The 20,502-nt window shown below is 41.5% G+C and overlaps 1 protein-coding gene across 11 annotated transcripts; it reads right to left on the bottom strand.

Moving 5' to 3' along the window:
* Nucleotides 1-141: 141 nt before the first annotated feature.
* On the bottom strand, nt 142-16,841 carry zmynd8 (zinc finger, MYND-type containing 8). Of its 11 annotated transcripts, none has more exons than XM_080892180.1 (22): nt 16,536-16,553; nt 15,774-15,871; nt 12,573-12,649; nt 12,127-12,278; nt 7,146-7,367; nt 6,843-6,956; nt 6,385-6,450; nt 6,049-6,141; nt 5,867-5,954; nt 5,563-5,618; nt 5,384-5,461; nt 5,157-5,272; nt 4,562-5,061; nt 4,167-4,301; nt 3,854-4,009; nt 3,151-3,672; nt 2,509-3,006; nt 2,104-2,300; nt 1,811-1,891; nt 1,636-1,714; nt 1,293-1,532; nt 142-1,137 (listed from the first exon to the last, which is right to left on the bottom strand). In XM_080892180.1, exons 1-22 carry the CDS (start codon nt 16,536-16,538, stop codon nt 959-961), a joined length of 3,750 nt encoding a protein of 1,249 aa, XP_080748306.1. In that variant the 5' UTR covers nt 16,539-16,553; the 3' UTR covers nt 142-958. The 11 variants fall into 11 exon arrangements, with proteins under 11 accessions (XP_080748306.1, XP_080748307.1, XP_080748303.1 ...); XM_080892181.1 differs by lacking the exon at nt 15,774-15,871 and adding an exon at nt 16,697-16,754 and having other exon boundaries at nt 143-1,137; nt 3,139-3,672; nt 16,536-16,604; XM_080892177.1 differs by having other exon boundaries at nt 143-1,137; nt 3,139-3,672.
* Nucleotides 16,842-20,502: the final 3,661 nt, after the last annotated feature.

The following is a 20,502-nucleotide window of genomic DNA, read 5'->3' as shown; positions in this document are numbered from 1 at the left end:
TTTTTAACAAAATGTGATTTGTCCTAAACTTAGTGGATTTAAATAAGTCTAATTCAGCTATTTACTTGATATTTGTCCCAACATGTGAATGTTTGCCAAATGAGCTCTTATTATTATGAGCTGATATTTAAAATTTACTTCAGTCACAACTCTTTCTATGTTACTTTTTTACTTTACTGTTTTTGTCACAATTTACACAGAAATGTACAATTCCGACCTCTCAAAAATCTGTTTTTGATAGGCCCATAAACGTCTACTTGGGGGCATTTGATGCAGATTATGGAAATGTTCAAATCTTAAAATGTGCCGCAGCTGTTTCATTGTTAGTACAGTCTTATAACATTTACATTCAACCAAACCCTAAGGTTCCCCTCAACTTTAGAGACAACTAAAAGATCAAATGTAAGAGTGTTTTTGTAATCATATAAAACAGCTTGTTTAAAATGTGTATTTGTTACTTTCTTTGCAGTATACAACAGACAACAATAGAATAACAAATAAATTAACACAAAATACAAAATAAGTCATTTACAGACACTTCTGTCAGCAGTCCTCTAATCTACAACTGAGGTGGTTCATTAACACGGGTTACATTTCTGTAGTCATAAATGGTTTAACTGTTGTCCAATATACCACTGATATGTTTTATGACACTCAAGCATGCTCTTAAGCTCTTTATACTGGCAGCTGCCTATAAAGACCAGCAAGAGAGTGCAAGAACATACACTGTAAGCTATTTTTTAAACTGCCGCACTCTGCTGCCAGTCGTGTTTTACACCACTCTGCAGTGGGGGAACCATGTGACGCCCGAAAGGCAAACAAATAATATAAATAAAAAATAAATTGATTTTTTTTCACTTTCAATTTGGAAAAGGCTGTTGAACAGAATTACATGGACATATTATTGTAGTGGGAGGAAAAAAATTTACATTTACATTTTCAAGTATGGTAAGCGTGGTTATGACAAAGTGACGGCAACACTGTCAGTGCTCTTTTCCATGTCACAGTCTTTGTCCGAGGATGACGCAGAGGCTGGTGTGTCTCTGAGAGGGTTTGGGCCACCGCTAGTCTGCCCTAAACCTTTATTTGGGAGGTCTGCTGTAGGCTCGGCCTCAGGTTCCTGCTGTGGAGCCGTGGCTACAAATAAAACAAAAAACAGCCCAAACTAATTACAACTACCGTAAGAAATGAATGGTGGTTATACAGGCATGCAAATGGAGAGCATAAGAAAATACAGTCTTTGTTTTTGTCAATATGATCCTCAGCATGTTAGTGACGACATGCGCTGTTACCTGACTGAGTGCAAGACTTCATGTGTTCTGGCCAGTGGGCTTGCTGACAGGGGTAATCACAGTAGCTGGTATTCCAGCAGCAGTAGAAGATTGCCTCTTTCCTGCAGTTAGCACACCACTGTTTCTTCTTTGTCTCATCCACTGCTTGCTGCTTCTCCAGCTCCATCTGTTTCTTCACCTCGCTCACCAACCTCTCCCTCTCCTGCTCCAGACTTTGCCGCATCTCTGCCATCGTAAGCTCTACATTGAAGAACACAAGCGTGACCAAACACGGGTAGAACTAATTGTACAGTGTGAGGGGAAAAAAAGACTGCACGGTTACGTTGACTGATAAAGTTCACACCAAGATTGTGCTTCATTTCGGACAACTCTTGCTGATGCAACCACTGTAATTTCTCTATTTCAATCCTCAGTCTTCTTATCTGTAAAAAAAAAAAAGAAAAAGATAAAGGCATACGAGGATAAGGAAATGAGCTGAATCGTTTTCAGTCTATATGCAACCGAGAGCAACCACCTACCTCTGCTACTGTATTCCCTGAAGGATTTTTTGAAAGGTCGTTGTAGATTTCACTCATTGTACCTTTAATTGCATCCATTATCTGAAAGAAAGAAGACAATTTTATGAGGATGTGTCATTAAAAATTATATACTTTGCCTCTCACCCAGACTAATAACACAAAGGTTGTTCTGTCACTAATATGTAGTTTTAAAGTTACCCAGTGCTAATGTATCTTGTGTATTTTTACTACACCAGCAGTGTTTCCAGTGAAAACATAAAACAAATTGCTTGTCTAAGAAAATATGCACTAACTTTATTTGTGTACTTGGCAATGTCTGCCGCCACATCTGCCGAGGCAGTTGGGATATACAGGTCTGTTGCCACTGGTGAAGGTGCAGCAGCCGTGCCTAAACTCGACGCTGCCATCATGGCAACGGAAGCTGGGCTACTGGAAACCAGCGTGACAGCTGAAGTGGACGTGCTGAGTAGGGTGTCTTTTTGTTGAACAGCTGGAATAAGAAACACTATTATTCACATGGTGAAACATGCAAGTAGAACATTTTCACTGTAGCCATGAAATTGTAATATTCTAATTCATTTTGCTCTTTAGGTCTGTACGTTGTCTAACCACTCTTACATGAAGGAATCTTGACTTGTATTGAGTCACACAGTTTTAGGTCATACTTAGTTTAGCATACCGTGAAGCTTGTTTTTTACCTTTCACCGCCTGTCTGGTCTGATAGCGTGTGCTTTGTGAAGAGGAGGAGACTGCTGTAGAGCCGTTTGCAGCTGCCTGGGTCTGGGTTAGCACTTGCGTCTGGCCTTGCCTGGGAGATGACGCCTGCATTTGTGTGGTTGCCACAGGTTGCTGGTTTTGCTGCTGACGTTGCACCTTCTGCATGTGCCATTTCTGAGAGGAGGTCTGAAATTTAGCTGTGGGATTCCACACTACAGCCCTCTGTACCACTGGCACTGTCTCTCTAGGCAGCAGAGGGCGCTGTTTCTTCAAAGCCGGTGTGGTCGAGGTGGAAGTGGAAGGGGGGGGTGTTGCAGTGGCACTGGATGCAGACGCGAGGCTGATGGTTGCAGGAGAAGGAGCAGTGAAGGAGACCACAGTGACAGGAATGGCCACAGGGGACTGCATGGAAACACTAGAGGGTGTGGAAGGTGCCGTGCTGTTTTGAGATGGGGGCGTTGACGTTACAGAAGCTTTACCTACAGGAAAAATCATATCTTATTTGCCAATTTTGCCCATACAAAGTTGATAAGGTTTAAACAAAATAAGGACTATAACATGAAGTGTTAGACGATTTCTAGTCAGACACACAGAGAAAGTATAACTGTCACCTTCAACTTTACCAGTAGTTGAATCTTTAACAGTAGCGCTGTCTTTTCTTCTCCTTTTCCTTTCCTTGCCACCTTGCTCCTCTCCAAGATCAATAACCAGTTCCCTCTCTGAGTCAGAGTCCTCCACTGGCACAGTCTGCTTTGTCTCTTGTTTCACCTGAGACTTTTCTCTGGGAACAGGTGATTCTTGAGGTGCTTTGCTTTTCTCTGGGCTCTCTTTTTCTACTTCACTGCTCGTTTTCTCTTTAGTTTGAGCGTCAGACACCGTCACACTGGCTTCGCCAGCTGCTGATTCAGTTGCTACAAGTAAATCAGCTCTACCCTCCTCTTCATTGCTGGGGGAAGGTTGGTCTTTGACATTAGTTTTGGTGGGTTCCTTCTGGGGCTCCTCACTGGGTGCTGTGTCTTGTTCATTCTTGGTCTTCTGCTCCTCATCGCTGCCATACTCACTGTCACTGGAGTCAGATTTATCAGTCTCTTCTGAGTCACTGTGTTCAACACCTTTGTACACATCCACAGAGATCTCACCAATACCTACAAAGCAATGAAAGAGGCTGTCACATCACAATAAACTGTGTCCTGGGACATATCTATGAAGAAGGTCCCAAAATGACAAAAACAAACAAAACCCAATTAATATTTCAATTATGGCACTGGTAACAAATTATCAACACAAAGGAATTACAAAACTGGCCTCAGTAGTATCTCTACTAACCCAACTGAGCCTTGCAACTCTCAATGGTTTTGTCTAAGTTCAGCTGGAAACGGCTCTTGATTTGTCTTTTTGGAGATGTGAGGACAGGTGTGGCTCCTTGTTTCTGCTGAACTGTTTCACTCAGCTCCTTTAGGTCCATATCTGCTTTACTTCGATCTAGAGAATGTGCATATGTACATGAGCAATAAGGAAAGGTTTTATGATTTGACAGTCATAGTGTGTGCAGTAGAAGTGGCTTTTAAAATAGAGGGAGACATTTTTAAACACATTATTGTGTGTTGTAGTTTTTGTTACAAAGACATAAAGGATTCACCTAGATTAAGGTTCAGAATACTTCCTGTCTGTGGTGTCTTCTCCTGCTTGGGGATGCCAGGAGCTTGAGAGGGTAATGATTTGGGGCTGTCCAAGGAACCACCTGCACCACCAGGTCGAGGATGAGCTGGTGAGACTGTCGATAGATATTTGTTTTGAAACAAGGTCTACTGTCTACACAATGCAGATATAAGCAGACAGATATATGCAATGCTTATTACATATATATGTTTTTAAATGATGTTATCACAGTTGCTTTATATCAGCAGATATACTGATTTCATTTTAAAGGTGACTACAGGTTTAGTAGTTGATAAATATATGAATAACCACATCTGCTAGCAACATACTGCTCATAGTTGATACAGGGGAGGACTTGGAGTGGCACTCACACACCTGTGCAGTCCATGGACTCCTCTCCTGTACTGAACTGGCTGTTTGATGCTTTTGTCTGGGACTTGTCGGTTGTTTCTTGTTCCCCATCTGAACCTGTATGAGCAGAGGAGTTGGTGCTCATGGGTGAGCGAGGCATGTCAGTGAGAGGGAGCCGGCGTCCTGCTGCGCTTCCTCCCACCCCAGCCCCAGGTAACAAGGTCCTGGTCAATGCAATTTTAGGCGATGCGGTCATATCAAAACTCAGCTTGATCTTTTCTTGCTTCTCAGGTTTGATGGGACCTGACGAGGGGTTAGAAGGATCCAGGAGCATCTGAAAATTATTGTCCGGCGTGTACGGCGTCCTGAAGGGGGCGTAATTAAACACTCCAAACTTCTTTCTCATATTCTCCACATAGACCTCCATCTCTTGCATGGCACTGTTGAAAATGCTTTTGGTCTTCTTTACAGAAAAAGGAATTTCCTTGGACATGAGGTAACAATTGTTTAAAGGAACCCAGGCCCTGAAAGAAGAAGATCAATAATATGTCTCTCGTTTTAACACAAAGACTGTAATATGCCACCAAGCCCAAGAAACTGAAGAGCAAAGCACTGATACCTGTCGTGCTGCCCAAAGAAGCGAGCATCCACCTGCCCATCTTTGTCCCGCAGAGCTTTAGCAGGCCAGAATGGAAACCCTTTCAGTTTGGCCCACACTAGAGGGTGCGGGTTACTCTGCAGACATACAGTAAAACACTGGAACTACAGAGTTGTACTCTAAAGATTTGTACATTTGAGAAGGTTCTGATAGCATGATCAGCAGAAACTTCAGGTAACTCAGCTTACACAAGGCTCACAGAACCAGTTGTCTCTCTTTTGGCACGCAGATAAATAACACTCAGGGCAAACTTCAATCTCATTCATCTGAAAACAAAATGAAACAAATAAATGTGCATTTAAAGATGGCTAAATTAAGTTTCAGATGTCATAGTGTTACCCATAATGAAAAGTAAAGTAATATTTACCTCATGTTCACAGATTTTTACTATCACCTTAGCTGTAGTTGTAAGTTTGTGGTTGCCTGAAATAAGGACATGCAATTAGGTAAAAACTTTTAAATCTTTTAGTTATACGGTTATTTTATATAAGACAGAATTACTGTTAATTGTCCTCATCTGGAAATGCACTCTAATAACACATTAATATCAGCTAATCTGAGGAAAGTGTAATTATCTGCTATTAACACAGTCATGCATCGTGTGCATTACTATACTCATTATACCATAACTGTAGATAAGTGTAATACAGCTCACACATCGAGGAGCATACCTCCGTTGTATATAATACAATTGTGCAAGATCCATTTTGCATCCGCCAAAAAGGCCTCTGTGCAGCCATACATTTTCTTTTTGACATTCTGTGGTGACAAAAAGAAATGATGTTCAAATGTCAAATGATTCAACTTTTCCACATTTACACTATCCAATCGTCGCGACTGCTCAACGTATTACCTTCTCAAGTGTGCAGAGATCCATAGGATGAAATATATACTCTGCATAATCAGGATGCTGTTCAAGAGACACGGGTTTCTGGAATGGTTCAGTCTAGGATTATGTAAACAGAGAAGAGAGTGAAGCTAAATAAACTCAACTAAACCTTAGCTTTTTTTCAATATTTATTACACCTTAACCTAAATCTTATTTTTCAACACCTGTCCCCTCTGCCACAAACCAACATGCTACCACCATGCTACTACTAAAAGTTCTAAAAGCCGCTTCAAACAGAAGGAGGAATACTAGTGGAGGAAGAAATCATGACGGGGTCTTGTTAGTGGTGTAATTGATTACCCAATTATAAGTCTTTCTCTGCGTGGAAGCTGCATGGGGGGAGCGAGATGACAAGCGGGGATGATCCTGAAAGAGAGTGAGAGGGGCAGCTGTATCCTCACCACCAGCTAGGATATTTACTTTCATGGTTTCCAGCCATGTCAGGCCCATCATTATCAAATGATTGTTAGTTGTGTTATTAGAAATTATTAGCACATGCAAATCAATATTATACCATGCTGGACTGTTTGTGAGGAGGTTGCACCTCAGGATGTGCAGATTATCTGATATGACAGATGGTAGTACAGTTATCGTTTGGCTGCAAAAGGTGTCTAAAAATCACCACTGGTCAGCAAAGAGGAGATGCCAAAATCCCAGTGATATACTGCATGTGAACATACACATGAAAAAGAAATTTGTGCCTTCAAACTTTTTAGCAGCACGAATTTCTGGAAACACAGGGGTAACAGAATACTTACACCTGGTTGTTTCATCTTCTGCAGGGCAAACTTTAGCAGGTAAGACAGCTGATCTATAGTAAGCATCATCATGGCTTTGCTTTGAGTCTCTATACACTCGGCAACTGTTATTTTCTAAAAGACACCAGGAGAAAACAAACACTTTTGTTATATCTGCACTGAGCATACGAAAGCCTGACAACCTATCTTTGTCATCTACAATCCATACTTACTGGTTGGTCTTATTTTATTAAGCCAATATAAGTACAGGATTAACCTACGCTTTACAACACTAATATATTTTTCACATTCCTGAGTGAGTACCTCACACTCCGGACAGAACCAGTCGCCCTCGGGCTCGGCTGGTAGTTTGAGACACTTGGCGTGGTACACCCTGGGGCAGAGCTCACAGCAGAGCACCTGGCCCTCGCGGTGGCACAACCAGCAGTAGAAGTCATTCCTGCCGTCCTGCGGTACAACATCAACAGGGTCTGTGGTGAGTGCTGGCTGCTTCACATAGTAAAAGGGACCATGTCTTAGTTCTGACTGGAATGCAGGCAAAAGAAACACAAAGTTGGGGGAGATCAAAATCAGGCCAGAGATTAGAGAAGCCAAGCAGACATGCAAAGCATTGACAAAAAGCACACAGAAGTTACCATCCAAAACACAGACTGACTCTCTTACACACTGACTGCTGTTTTATGAATCTACCATAAAAGAATTACAAGTCCAGTTATTCTAGGTAATGTAGCTTCATTCCGTGATTTCAGTCTGTGTTTTATAACATAAAAGGGGAAAACAGTGTGGACAATCTTGATGGGAATCAAGGTTGAGGGGATAACTAATTATTTACAAAGGACAACATAATGGGCAATGTGATTTACCACCAATCATTTATCTAATGCAATCATATTATCTCTGGGCACTCTGGGGACTTCAATCATGCCTCACTATCTGTCACTCTCCCTAACTTCTCCCAGTATGTTGACTGCCATACAAGGGACAGCAAAACCCTGGATCTATTGTTTGCCAACACAAAGCAGGCTAACAGTGCATCACCCCTCATCCTGCTTGGCCACTCAGACCACAACCTGGTCCTTCTCCACCCCACTTACACTCCTATGGTGAAGAGGAACTCCCCCACGAAGAAAGTGATAAGGGTGTGGTCTGAGGAACGCACTGAGGCCCTAAGAGACTGTTTTGAATGCACAGACTGGCAGGAACTCTGCAAGCCTCACGGTGAGGACATCGACGCCCTCACCCACTGCATCACGGACTACTTTAATTTCTGTGTTGAGAACACTGTGCCTTACCAAGAAAATACAGTGTTTCTCAAACAATAAACCGTGGGTCTCCCCACAACTGAAGGCCCTGCTGAACAAGAAGAAGAGGGCTTTCTGGTCGGGAGACAAGGAGGGACTTAAGAAAGTCCAAAAGGATCTTAAATACAAGATCCGAGAAGGCAAGGAGTGCTTCAGGAGGAAGACGGAAAACCAACTCCAACAGAAAAACATCAGAGAAGTCTGGAGGAACATGAAACAAATCTCTGGCCACTTCCAGGACAATGGAGGAGCCACAGTGTCTGCTGGCCGGGGGTGGGCTAACAACTTGAATCTGTTTTTAACAGATTTGACAATGGCCCACTTATCACCTCTCCCACCCCCCAGGTTCCATTAACCCTCCTCCAGTTGCTGCCCCCCGGGTGCAATGCCATTGTCACCTGAGCTCTCCTCTCACCACAACCCTGCTTCAACCCTATCCACACATCTACCCACAACAGAGCCAGCCCCACCCTCCATTCCAGCCCAGCCTCACATCTACTTCACAGCTGAGAAATCAGCTCAAGAGGACGAAGGCAAGGAAGGCAGCAGGTCCGGATGGAATCTGCTCCAGACTGCTCAGGGACTGTGCAGACCAGCTCTGTCAGGTGGCCCTGTACATCTTCAACCTGAGCCTGAGCTTGGAGAGGGTTCCTGAACTGTGAAAGACTTCCTGTGTGGTTCCTGTGCCAAAAATCGCACAACCCAGGGAGCCCAACCACTTCAGGCCTGTTGCCTTGACTTCTCATCTGATGAAGACCATGGAAAGGCTCATCCTGCACCACCTTCGGCCACTGGTGGGCTCAGTGATGTTCGCCTACCGTTCTGGAATTGGGGTGGATAACGCTGTCATCTACCTGTTACACCGATCCCTCTCTCACCTAGAGCAGGCGGGGAGCACTGTGAGGATCATGTTTTTTGACTTCTCCAGTGCTTTCAACACCAACCAACCTGCACTACTGAGAGGAAAGCTGGAGGGAGCCGGAGTAGGCAAACAGCTGACTACATGGACCATCGACTACCTTACCAACAGACAACAGTATGTGAGGCTCCATGACTGTGTGTCCGAGGTGGTAATCTGCAGCACGGGGGCACCACAGGGCACGGTTCTCTCACCTTTCCTGTTCAGCCTTTACACTTCAGACTTCTGTTATAATTCGGACGATTGCCATATACAGAAGTTCTCAGATGATACAGCCATCATTGGATGCGTATCAGACGGGAATGATCAGGAATACAGGGGGGTCGTCAGTGACTTTGTTGGCTGGTCTGAGACTAATGTACTCCAAATCAACACCGGCAAGACAAAGGAGATGATCATAGACTTCAGGAGGAAGTCACCCCCTACAACACCGGTGAACATCCAAGGGAAAGACATTGAGATAGTGGACTCTTATAAGTACCTGGGTGTTCACCTCAACAATAAACTGGACTGGACTACAAATACAGACGTCCTGTATAAGAAGGGTCAGAGTCGACTCCACCTGCTGAGGAGACTGAGGTCCTTCGGAGTCTGCAGGACTCTGTTAAGGACATTCTATGACACTGTGGTAGCATCTGCCCTTTCCTATGCAGTGGCCTGCTGGGGGAGTGGATGCACGGACAGGGACAGGAACAGGATTGACAAACTGGTGCGGAGGTCTAGCTCCGTGCTGGGATGTCCCCTGGAGTCTGTAGAGGTGGTTGGCGAGAGGAGGATGTTAGTAAAGCTGACATCCATCATGAACAACCCACATCACCCACTGCATGAGTATGTGAGTGGGTTGAGCAGCTCCTTTAGTCAGAGATTGAAACACCCTCACTGCAGGAAGGAGCGCTTTCGCAGATCATTCATCCCAACAGCAGTTAGACTCTATAACTCCTCAATCACGATGTCATAAGTCACTGGACACTGTGAACATCCACGGTCACCACTTCATGCATAATGGACCTTCCATGTGTATGGACATGTGCAGGTATATATGTATACATATGTATATTTAGTGTGTACATGTGTGTGTGTACATGTCTATAAATAGGAATAGTAGTGGTACAATAGTTATGTCAAGCTATATAGTTTATGTCTTCCATATTTCCAACCATATCCATAATCACATACTGTGTATGCTGCCATTGTATATAGTGTATTATCTTACTTTTTTTCACTGATTGTACTTATTTGTATTTTTGTATTTCCTTCTGATATCTGTACCTGAGCTGAGGTGACACAAAAACTTCCCCGTTGTGGGATCAATAAAGTCTTATCTTATCTTATCTTATCTTAATGTAAATTTGTGATTTGCTTTGAGCAGAAAGCAAGCAAAGCGTTCACATGGCAATGCAAGCTAAATCATAAGCCACAAGTAATCATGTAATTATTATAGTACAGATTGTAGGGAATTTTACTGAAATACTGGCAACTATAAAAGCATTTGTTAAAATTACAGCTGCACAGACTTCATTTTCACATAATACTCAGGCATTAACAGTATTAATCAGGTCAAAACTAACAGACAAACATAAAAAATATTGGACATGGCCTCTAAATCTTATATAAGCCCTATCAGAAACTTCCCAACGATATAATACATCACAAAAGAATTATCTTGTGCTATTAAAATTGTGTAACTTATTGAAGTCTGAGTTGACTTAAACTTCATGAATACTGTAGCCTGATTTGTCCATGCCTTTCACATTCAGAAGGGACAATATCCACTGCTCTTTGCAGTAAATAAATCTGGCATCTTGAATACACCTTTTGGCAAAATCACCAGTGATTGGTAATGATACAATATCTATATAGGCTAGTGCAGGATATTTAATCCCATATATTGAAAAGCAAAAATTCAAAAGAGTGAAGTGCTGATATTTTCTAGTAACATGTGATTCTCTCCTAAATATTTTGGATCATCTATTATTACAAATTTGAACAAAACCCCCTAAAACCCTTTTACATTATCAGTGCCACTAGATAAGAAACAAAATATTTTTGTAATTATCTGTGAAAAATGAGCCTTTAATTAAGATAATACATAAGAGCAAAATATATTTTCTTTTAACTATATAAATGTATCTTTAAAAAGTTTGGACTGTTGATATTTTTTATCAATTTTACTTAGGGCTGCACGATTAATCGTTAGAAAATCGCGATCTCGATTCATACTTATGTGCGATCTCATTTCCAAATGACAACGATTTAAAAAAAAAAAAAAAAAAAAAAAAGACGACGATTGTACCGCATTTTGATCCGGGACGTACTCTGCATGAAAACAAGCGCTCACTTTTCCTGCTCAACATATGACAAGGGCGGAGCCTTATACCACGTGATACAGAAGCTGTGTCGTGTGAAGCTAAAATTGGCAGGGAAAAAACAACGGAGAGCACGACAGGGATGACGAGAAAGTGACAGGAGAAAATCCGTTCCGGTCAACCACCCAAACATCAATAACGGGAACCTTATACAGCGCTTCCCTAGACCCGTCGAACTCTCGCAGGCACAAAGAAATTACGGAGGCTATCACTTATCACCTGACCAAAGATATGGCTCCCATCAACACTGTGCAAAACGAGGGATTTAGGAAAATGATCAACACCCTAGACAAACGCTACACAGTGCCGTCCCGCAACTATTTTTCTATTGTTGCACTACCTGCTCTATACACGCAGCGTCGAGCAACGGTGGAGACGGAATTTCGAGCAGTACAACATTTTGCGGCAACAACAAAACGTGAGACATTTGTTGTTTTTATGTTTATTTATTGTTTTTATGTTCAGTCTCAACTGTTACGAAGTTGATGTGCAGTTAATAAGTGCAATAAATATTTATACTGGAAAAGAAAATCGTGAGAGAATCGTGATCTCAATTCTAAGCCAAAAAATCGTGATTCTCATTTTATGCAAAATCGTGCAGCCATAAAATATGATCAACTAGTTGTTGCTGTGTTATTATTATAAATATAGTTTATTTATAAAAAAAAAAAAATCCTCAGCTGTGAACTGACTGGTACCTGGTCTTTGCTGCTGCTAACAGCACCTGGTTTCTTCTTCTTTTTCACTGGGCACGGTGAGGTCTCAGCAGACGAGTGACCGTTGGATGACTGAGAAGGACTGGGCATCTTTCTTTTTGGTGCCACCCTTTCTGTTGAACCAGCCTCTGAAACTGCAGACAATAATCAGAGATCAAACAGACATATTGATTCTAAAAGCAGGAAAAAGTATCAGAAATGACAACCATCTTTTCTTGAACTCACACAACTGAGTGGCGCCACTAAAATAGCTTCTTTCAGATGTAATCTTACTTGCAAGGGGTTGCCACAGGTGAACTGTGAGTTAGCTCGTCTAATTCATAGTAATAAACCAAACCAAAATCACTTTACACATAAAAAGTTTAGAAACGCTGCAGGTGGAGAAAGAGAGCCTTACCATCTGAATACCTTGCATACTTTATTTTTACCTTTGGACCGTGTTGAGATCTCCATTTCTTCTGTTACAGCCTGTTCTTCTGTTTTTCCCTCTTCTTCTTCTTCCAAACTGAAAATAACATTGCCACAGGTATTCAAATGTGTAGTGCAGTTAAATGTAACAGTCAGCTGAAAATGTGTCATATTGTTATTTTTCTAAATGTTTCGGAAAAGGGGAAAAGACACCGCATGGTGTATGAGGAACGTTACTTTCTTAGTGTAATTACGATTGAACCAAATTGCACGTAAGAAAAAGGACCAGAATTAATAAAGCTCACTGCTGAATACAAAATAACCTCTCTTATTAATGACTTCCAGTTGTGAGGTTCATTAGTAGGTATGCAAGTGGTCAGGTTTTCTTAACCTTATTCTATAACTTTCTGGATCACCTCCTATCATGTGAAGAAAAGTTCTTTTAGAGAAAAAATGACAACAGGTTTCTGGTGAGAGTTGGGTCACATAGGCGAGAAGAAGTGTCTCAGTATTTCAAGAAAGGAGCTGAGCTAAAGTATTGCAGGTTTCAAAGACTTGATGTGAATGATATCCAGCAGTAAGTCTATGTCATGTCAAGAAATAATTCCTTTGATTTTCAAAGGTAAAAAAGGTGAGATTGACTTTAAAAGACAGAGTAAGCAAAACTTCAACAGCACAACACTACAAAACCTGAAAACAAATGCTCCACTGGTAATAGTCCTAACAATTTATGTGAATGTTTTGCAGCTAGAAGACTCAAAATGAGAGAGCAAACCAATATACCAGCAGCTCAGAACAAAGGCCACATCTTGATCTCAAGGAAAGTTAAAATTAACCAATACTGAGACAACATGAGTACAATGTGTGCTGCCATTCTCCATTTATTAGTATTAGACACTTTTCTCTACTGACCTAATAAATAGTAAATATGAAAACACAGGAAAGAAATGTCTGCGTTTTCTGACATCCAACAAGTTAACAGCATGTAAATAGTCTAAACAAAAAGTCATATTCATTAATCGAGCCAATACCAGCCACCGCATCGTAGTGGAAAGCACAATCACATCCACAGTTCTGTTGGAGAAAAAGAACATTCAAATGCAATCCAAAATGTGCTCTCAAACCAACAGGTTTTTTCTCATCTGAGTCACCTTGGTTTACAGGTGCTCTGTTGTCGTTTCTTTTGTTGTTACGGTTTTCTCTGACGCCACAGCAGATGCAGTGGCCTCTGTGCTCAGATGAACCAGGTTTTTTCCATATTTATTTCCCTTACACTTCACAAAAACACCTTTTAAATGTATTGTTTTCATCCAGCTAGAATACTGCTTCCATTTCGATTATCTTGTTCCCCAACCCCCACACCCTTCAACCTCCTCAATCCCTACAGTAAGATGAAATGACATCCAGAAATACAGCACATCTACAGACAAAAATAAGAGTGCAGTGAAACTGCTTTACTGGCCTCCTCATCCAGCCTTTCTGGACAGCCTTAGACAGTTTACCCCTGCACCATCATGTCCTGTCCAGGCCAGGAAATACAACAACACACAAAGGGAAAGAGAGACAGGAGGGAACTCACTGCTGTCTATCCTGACAAAATCCCTTTATAAATCAGAGACCACAGCACGTTCAGTTCAGCACATTGTAACCCTGTAACCTTCTGACACATCCCCTTCCACACCCACCACTGCCATAACAATCATGCCTCAATGTAGGAAATGAACGGCATACCTTTTTTCCTTACTCACATACAGATTCTTCAGCCTATTCTTTAATCTTTATCTTTATCAATTGAGGACGTTGGGGGATGAGGGAAAAGATGGGTCCAGGTTTCCCAGAAGGCCTTCTCTCCCTGCTGCTCTCTCCTGCAATTGACAATCTTTAACCTCGGCTGCGAGCTGCCGATTGGCTCAAGCACCACACGGAGGTGCCTGATTGGGTGCTCAGCTCGGTGTGCCACACAGGCTCTCTTCTCCCCGCTCTCCTCAACCACAATGCTGCAATGCAGAGAGGACTGATCCTCGCTGTCACAAAAACAGTCGTGAAAACCAAGTCCCTCACTGCCTTAAAACTCCATCCAGTCATACTCTGGCTCTGTTCCTTTTATCAGACATGTAAGATGCAGCCCTACGGGCTTGACAAGGAGGGGATCAGATTCCTTCTCTCTGTGCTCTCAGCCAGTATATGTGTATGGCGTCCATTTTGAAGACTCTCTCTCTCTCTCTCTCTTTTTTCCTCACGCTCTCTCTCTTTGGCCAATGTGCACACTGCACACATAGCACGTACACACGGCACCAGTCAGATCTGCTGCACAGGACCACATGCAGCTTATGATGTGCCCCGGCATGCTGATATATAGCAAGGGCCCTAAAGGTGGACACAAAGATGAGGCTGAAAAATGTCACAGGCCTTTTACACACTATGGACTGCATAGCCTCCTTCCTCCATCTACTGTCAGCCTGAAAATCTGAGCACACAGTGTGACGTAAGCTGACCGTTAAAGCAGAGGTATTCATTTTTTTAAGCCAAATATATTTATTTCCTTACATCAAGTACCTCAAAGACATGGATACAAATAGCATACACAATTCAAACACAGTTCTCATAAAACATAAATACAGACTACGAGATAAAACAGATACACGCTTAAACGTTTGACACTAGGAAACCGTTCTTGGATACTCCTGGTAAAAAAGGAAAGCGTGATGAGCGAGGCACAGAAGTCACTAAGAATTACTAAGCAAATGACCAGTTTTCTGTGGGAAAACCATACCTTAAAACATGTTATATCTATTTAAACATGCGAGGAAGGACTCTGTAAAGGCACAAACCAAACTAAAAAGGCTGTATGTGTAGGTGTGAGTGTATCTGTACAAATCCTGAAAAAAAGCGTAGTGGAATTGGGGGGGATTAAACACATTACCAGACACCATTCACAGCAAACTGAGTGTTGACTTTGTTGTTTCAGTCCTTACAAATCGTTCCTGAACCCTGGTCAAGCACATTTATAAACACCATATTATATCCAGGCCATAACCCCACTGGTTACATTTGACTTGCTCTGTCCATTATAATCATTGTCAATAATATTACATGGTATATAAATAATGTTGCTAAACCGACAGAAAAATGACACAATCATTGACTGAATTTAAAATGTGTATCTTCTCCATGCACACAAAACACCAACACCATTATGCATAAACAGAATTCAATCTAACCTGGTCGACTTCAAAAAGGCTGCAAAAGCTTCTCTGGATGAGATGAGGTTTCTGTGCAGAGCCTTTTGAGAGGAAGTCCTTCCCTTCTTTCCTTCTGTCTTACATACAAATACTCAGTGTGCTTGGAGCAGAGGGACAGAAAGGGGAAGCTCTCTAAAATGGCTGACACTCAGCAGCAGAGAACAACACTGGGAGGCAGTGCACACCATTAAGCTCAGGCAGTTTTTCCAAGCTCGTGATAAATAAGCAGCTACAGCATATTTACTCAATAAATAATTTGTATTTTTATAATAATGATGATCAGCTCACAGGCTTTTTAACAGCATGTTTGTTTGTTTTTTGGGGGAGGTTGCATTCCCCTTTCTGGGGTGAACTGGGTTCCGGATGAAAATACAGTTTTATCATTTACAGTCTGTTCTTCCCTGCCGTGTTAGTCTGGCAAACAATTAACAAGAGTACCCTGCTGCCTTGCTCTCATTCTTGTTCGAGGTCTAAATTAAACTTGCTGTGCTGTCAGTTTACCATCTGTTAATTCCTCTGGGATCTCCTCTCTGAACTGCTCTCCCATCCTGCCTGGTTTCTCTCACTGGGCCTGTCAAAGGCCAGGGACAGTCACAGAACGTCACTTCTCTTTTGAACTTTACAAAAGGAAGCAGGTTTTCTTAGTCAGACCATACAATGACCTTGGATGTGACCTATGGCCCTCTACTATGCATATTCACAGAGCCAACCAGCTAGCAGAGGCTGTCTGTTATACTATACCATGCATTGCTCTCCTTCCAGGCTCCACTCCTGTGCTGTGAGTGACAAATATGCTTCCCCTCCCCCATTCTGTCAGACAAACCTATATTATTACTCAGGCACAGATCTGGTGCCTCATAGACAAAGTAGTATATGTGGAAAAAGATGAAAATAAAGCTTACCTCTGTGGATGCATGGCTAAATACTCTGTGTGATATGTCAATGCTTATTAAAACATGGAGGACAGCCCTGTCAGCCCTCACCCTGCTCAGAGCACAGCCACGGCTCTCCAAGCTGTCCGACTCAACTGTTCAGATAAAAGCTACGCTAGGACTGGCTCCATGTGCTGTCAGCATATAAGGCAGCTGCTGATTGGCTGGTGTATTTCCTGGCTGCTTGTCTTTTGTTTAGCACAGGCAAGCTGAAACGCAGTACTCAGAGCTAGCAGGAATCTCTAGGCCCAGATCAAAATAATCAGCCACTGACAACCCACACATAACAAGAAGCCTGCAGACAACTTGCTATAAAGGAGCTCTTCAGTACAGCTACGAACAGCAGTCAGCAGTCACATGCATAATAAACAGGCCCGTGTGGTGTTAGAAAGGAATTTGTCTCACAAGTTTCCACCCTCAAAGTAAGCTGACATCATGGGAAAGATAAAGAAACTGCTATGTAAATAAAAGCCAGTGGGTAGGCAGACACGACATGAAATGCACTCTGTGTGTTTGACCTGTAAAGGTTCAGTCTGAACACCAAATTACAGTCATGTGTTTCAGTCATACCTGGGCCTTTGAACTGCTGTTGTTTGTTGTTAACAATGTGGTTGCAGTGGTTCAGTTTCTGTTATCACTTTCAACCATGCAGTATAATTCAATAAGAGTATAAGAATCTGTATGTTACTTTATATTTCATTGTAAAGGGTTCACACGTGTTTCTTTTTTACATTAAGCTTTATTTTCACTTCTAGCATTAAGTGAAACCTATAAAGCAAAAATTTAAAGTTGCCTAATTTTGACCAATTTTCTGTATAACCTTTTTTCAGTCTTTCCTGTCACTGAGGAGCGATTTTGAACCACTCTTCTTTATAATCCTGCATAAGTTCATTGAGGTTTGCGAGTATTTCTTTATGCACAGCTCTCTTAGGCCCTGGCACAGTGTTTCAGTCAGGCTGATGTCTGGTTGAACCACAAGAACACCTCAATTCTTTTCTTTTTCAGGCATTCTGTTGTGGATTTGTGTGTTTAGGATCATTGTTCAGCTGCATGATGCAGTTTCATGAAAGCTTTCACTATGGCAAAGCAAGCTCAAATAATTACCCCTCCACGACCATGCTTGACAGTTGGTATGGGGGTGTTTGTGCTGATATCCTGTGTTTGGTTTTGGTCAAACATCTCCACTTTGATCTCATCTGTTCAAAGGACATTGTTCCAGAGGTCTTGTAATTTACTCTGATGCTGCTTTGCAAAGCTAAGTGGCCCTGTAAATGTTCTTTTTGAGTGAAGAGGTTTTCTCCTGGCAACTCTTCCAAATAAGCCATACTTGTCGTTTTCTATTTTCTTTCTCTAATTGTAGTGTTATGAAAATTTGACGTTATAAACATTTAACATGCTAACTGTAAAGCTACCCTACATGTCTGTAGTCCAAATTGTAGCTCCTGGCTTTTTTGCAGTTTCTCTGAGCATTGTATAGGCTGACCTTGGGGTGAGCTTGCTGGGAAGATTGGCAGCTGTCTTTAATGTTTTCCACTGTTGAATAATCTGTCTCACTGTAGAATGACTGACTTCATGTTGTTCGGAAATGGAAATGAGGAGCAGCAATTACTTCTCTAAGATCACTGCTGATGTCTTTCTTCCTTAGCACTGTGTTAACACACACCTGAATGCCCCAGACCAGCAAACTGCAAAAAAAAAAAACAGCTTTCACAGAGGTAGTCACACCTCATCAGTTAATCAAGTCCATTTGATTAGCAGTATGTGACGGCTACTTATCCTCTTAATTCCTATAGAAAGAGCAAGGGAGTACCTCTTCCTGTGAAAACTACGTGTTTGTCTCTTTGAAAATAAATAAAATGCAGTGCGATGGACCACAGAGGTATTATCTGAAATTTACACCCTTAACTTTCTCATTCATGAAAACACTTTACTCTTTATAACTGAGTCATTAATATTCTTCAAACAAAGAGCCCACGGAGCTGGCTTGTTTAGCAAAGATATATAGACTCATAGCTCAGTGCTCACTGCCAAAATAAAATTGGCATTGGTGACGCAAAGCCATCTACAGAACAATAAACTGCAGATAATAAACTACCCACCGCTCCTGTTTTCTATTCTAAATTCCAGGCATACATCTTGGCATGGAGTAATATGCTAAAGAAAGGAAAGCTCATTATTGTTCCTCTGTGAGGAAATGATTATTCAAAAAAGCCAGAGTGCAATTACTGTTGTATATTTCTGAAAACGTAAAAGGTTTGTCTTTTGAGCACCACCTGGCTCATTTCCTCAGACGTTTGTGGCCTCTCTTCTACAGGAAGTAAGACAACACTGACCTCTAGTGGTAAAACGTTATCACAGCATGCCACTCAGTAGCCCATAAATTCACTGGACGTCAAAAATTAACAAATTTATCTGAATTAATCTTCTAGTCCAAATGATAGCTTTTTTCTGTTGATTCAGACACATATGCTGCCAAATGAAGGAAATGAATGTTAGATGGTGCACGGTGTATAATAATGGCAATGATATTGTAGTTGTTATTTATTACCTTCGCGAGATGAACTCGGAAAATAACGATGTAAACTTACTGAAAAAAGTTAAACATTGCCAGAAGAGCGTGCTAAAGACTCTGGGGGTCAAAAGAAGAAAAACAAGAAAAAAAACTGCCCAAATTCTTCTCTTCGTCTGTATCTCAAATCACTAAATACCCCTTAAACCAGTAACTGCTAGCTAGAAAAGTACCGGGTGTATGTAATCTATGATACATGATTAAATAGGAAGTTGACATAGAAACCTGTAAAATAAACTATGACTACACATATAACTGTGTAGAATCAGACTTTAGAGGTCCTTCTGCGAAACTGTCTCAACATATAATAAAGGTTTTAGGTATGATAATGAGAAAATTGAAAATTAAGACTCCTTTCGTGTATGTAGCCTGTTGGTTGCTACCTACCAAACGTTTCTAATTCATGTTAATAAAAAACTGTGTCGGGTATATGAAGAAAAATAAATATCATGTTTCCTAATATCAAATGATAAGGGAACTGTTCCCACGACACCTCTCTAGCCAAATAAAAACAGCTCAATGATTAGCTTGATAGTTAGCTATAGTTGTTACCGCATAACTCATTTCCAACCATTTTATGGTCGGAAAAGAAGTCGGAAAAGTCTGACATATAAACTTTAATATACTTGTGCCATACTTGTCTATTCAAGCCGTACGGTTAGGTGTCCACACTGTAGACTCCGCCCTGTGACCTTCGTATTTGAGTGGAGCTGGAGAGCTAGTAACTAGCCTGGCAGGCCCCAAGATGGCGCCCTAGTTAGATTTTTCCGGTGCTCCTGATTTAGATTTATTTTCCTCTCTCAGCACATCAGTTCTGCGGGTAAAATAAATCTCCCTGTCACTGCGCATGTTTTGTTTTGTTTTACCAGGTTCATTTCTTGTTTTTCAGGAAGACATTTACGTGAATTGCCCTTCTAATAATTTTGCTTTACCCACTGCTTACCCAAAGAAGTGATTAGCCTACCTCAGAAAAATTCCTGACAATGCCCGGGTGACTTAAATATATTTAATTTTATTAATATCTTATTCATGTGTCTAAATGTAGATGTTTTCACGTTTAACTGATAATTTGATTTGTCTAATGGCTGAAATGCAGCAAACCAAAAGTAAAGTCTCTTTTTTCCCCTGCATCTTTGCACTAAAAATCACACTACAGCTTTAATAAACGGTATAACTTAAAATCGTTCTTTCAAACACAGAAACGTGG

The sequence above is a fragment of the Rhamphochromis sp. 'chilingali' genome (assembly GCF_963969265.1).
Source record: "Rhamphochromis sp. 'chilingali' genome assembly, chromosome: 9".
Taxonomy (NCBI): Eukaryota; Metazoa; Chordata; class Actinopteri; order Cichliformes; family Cichlidae; genus Rhamphochromis; species Rhamphochromis sp. 'chilingali'.
This window is presented reverse-complemented; position numbering and strand designations above follow the sequence as displayed.

Bases quoted from the DNA above. Each gene is read 5' to 3' on its own strand.
- zmynd8 (XM_080892177.1), bottom strand. The intron at 4,010-4,166 runs GTGAATCCTTTA...CACATTCTCTAG, and splicing joins TATTCTGAACCTTAATCTAG to ATCGAAGTAAAGCAGATATG. The intron at 3,007-3,138 runs GTGACAGTTATA...TTTTTCCTGTAG, and splicing joins AACTACTGGTAAAGTTGAAG to GTAAAGCTTCTGTAACGTCA.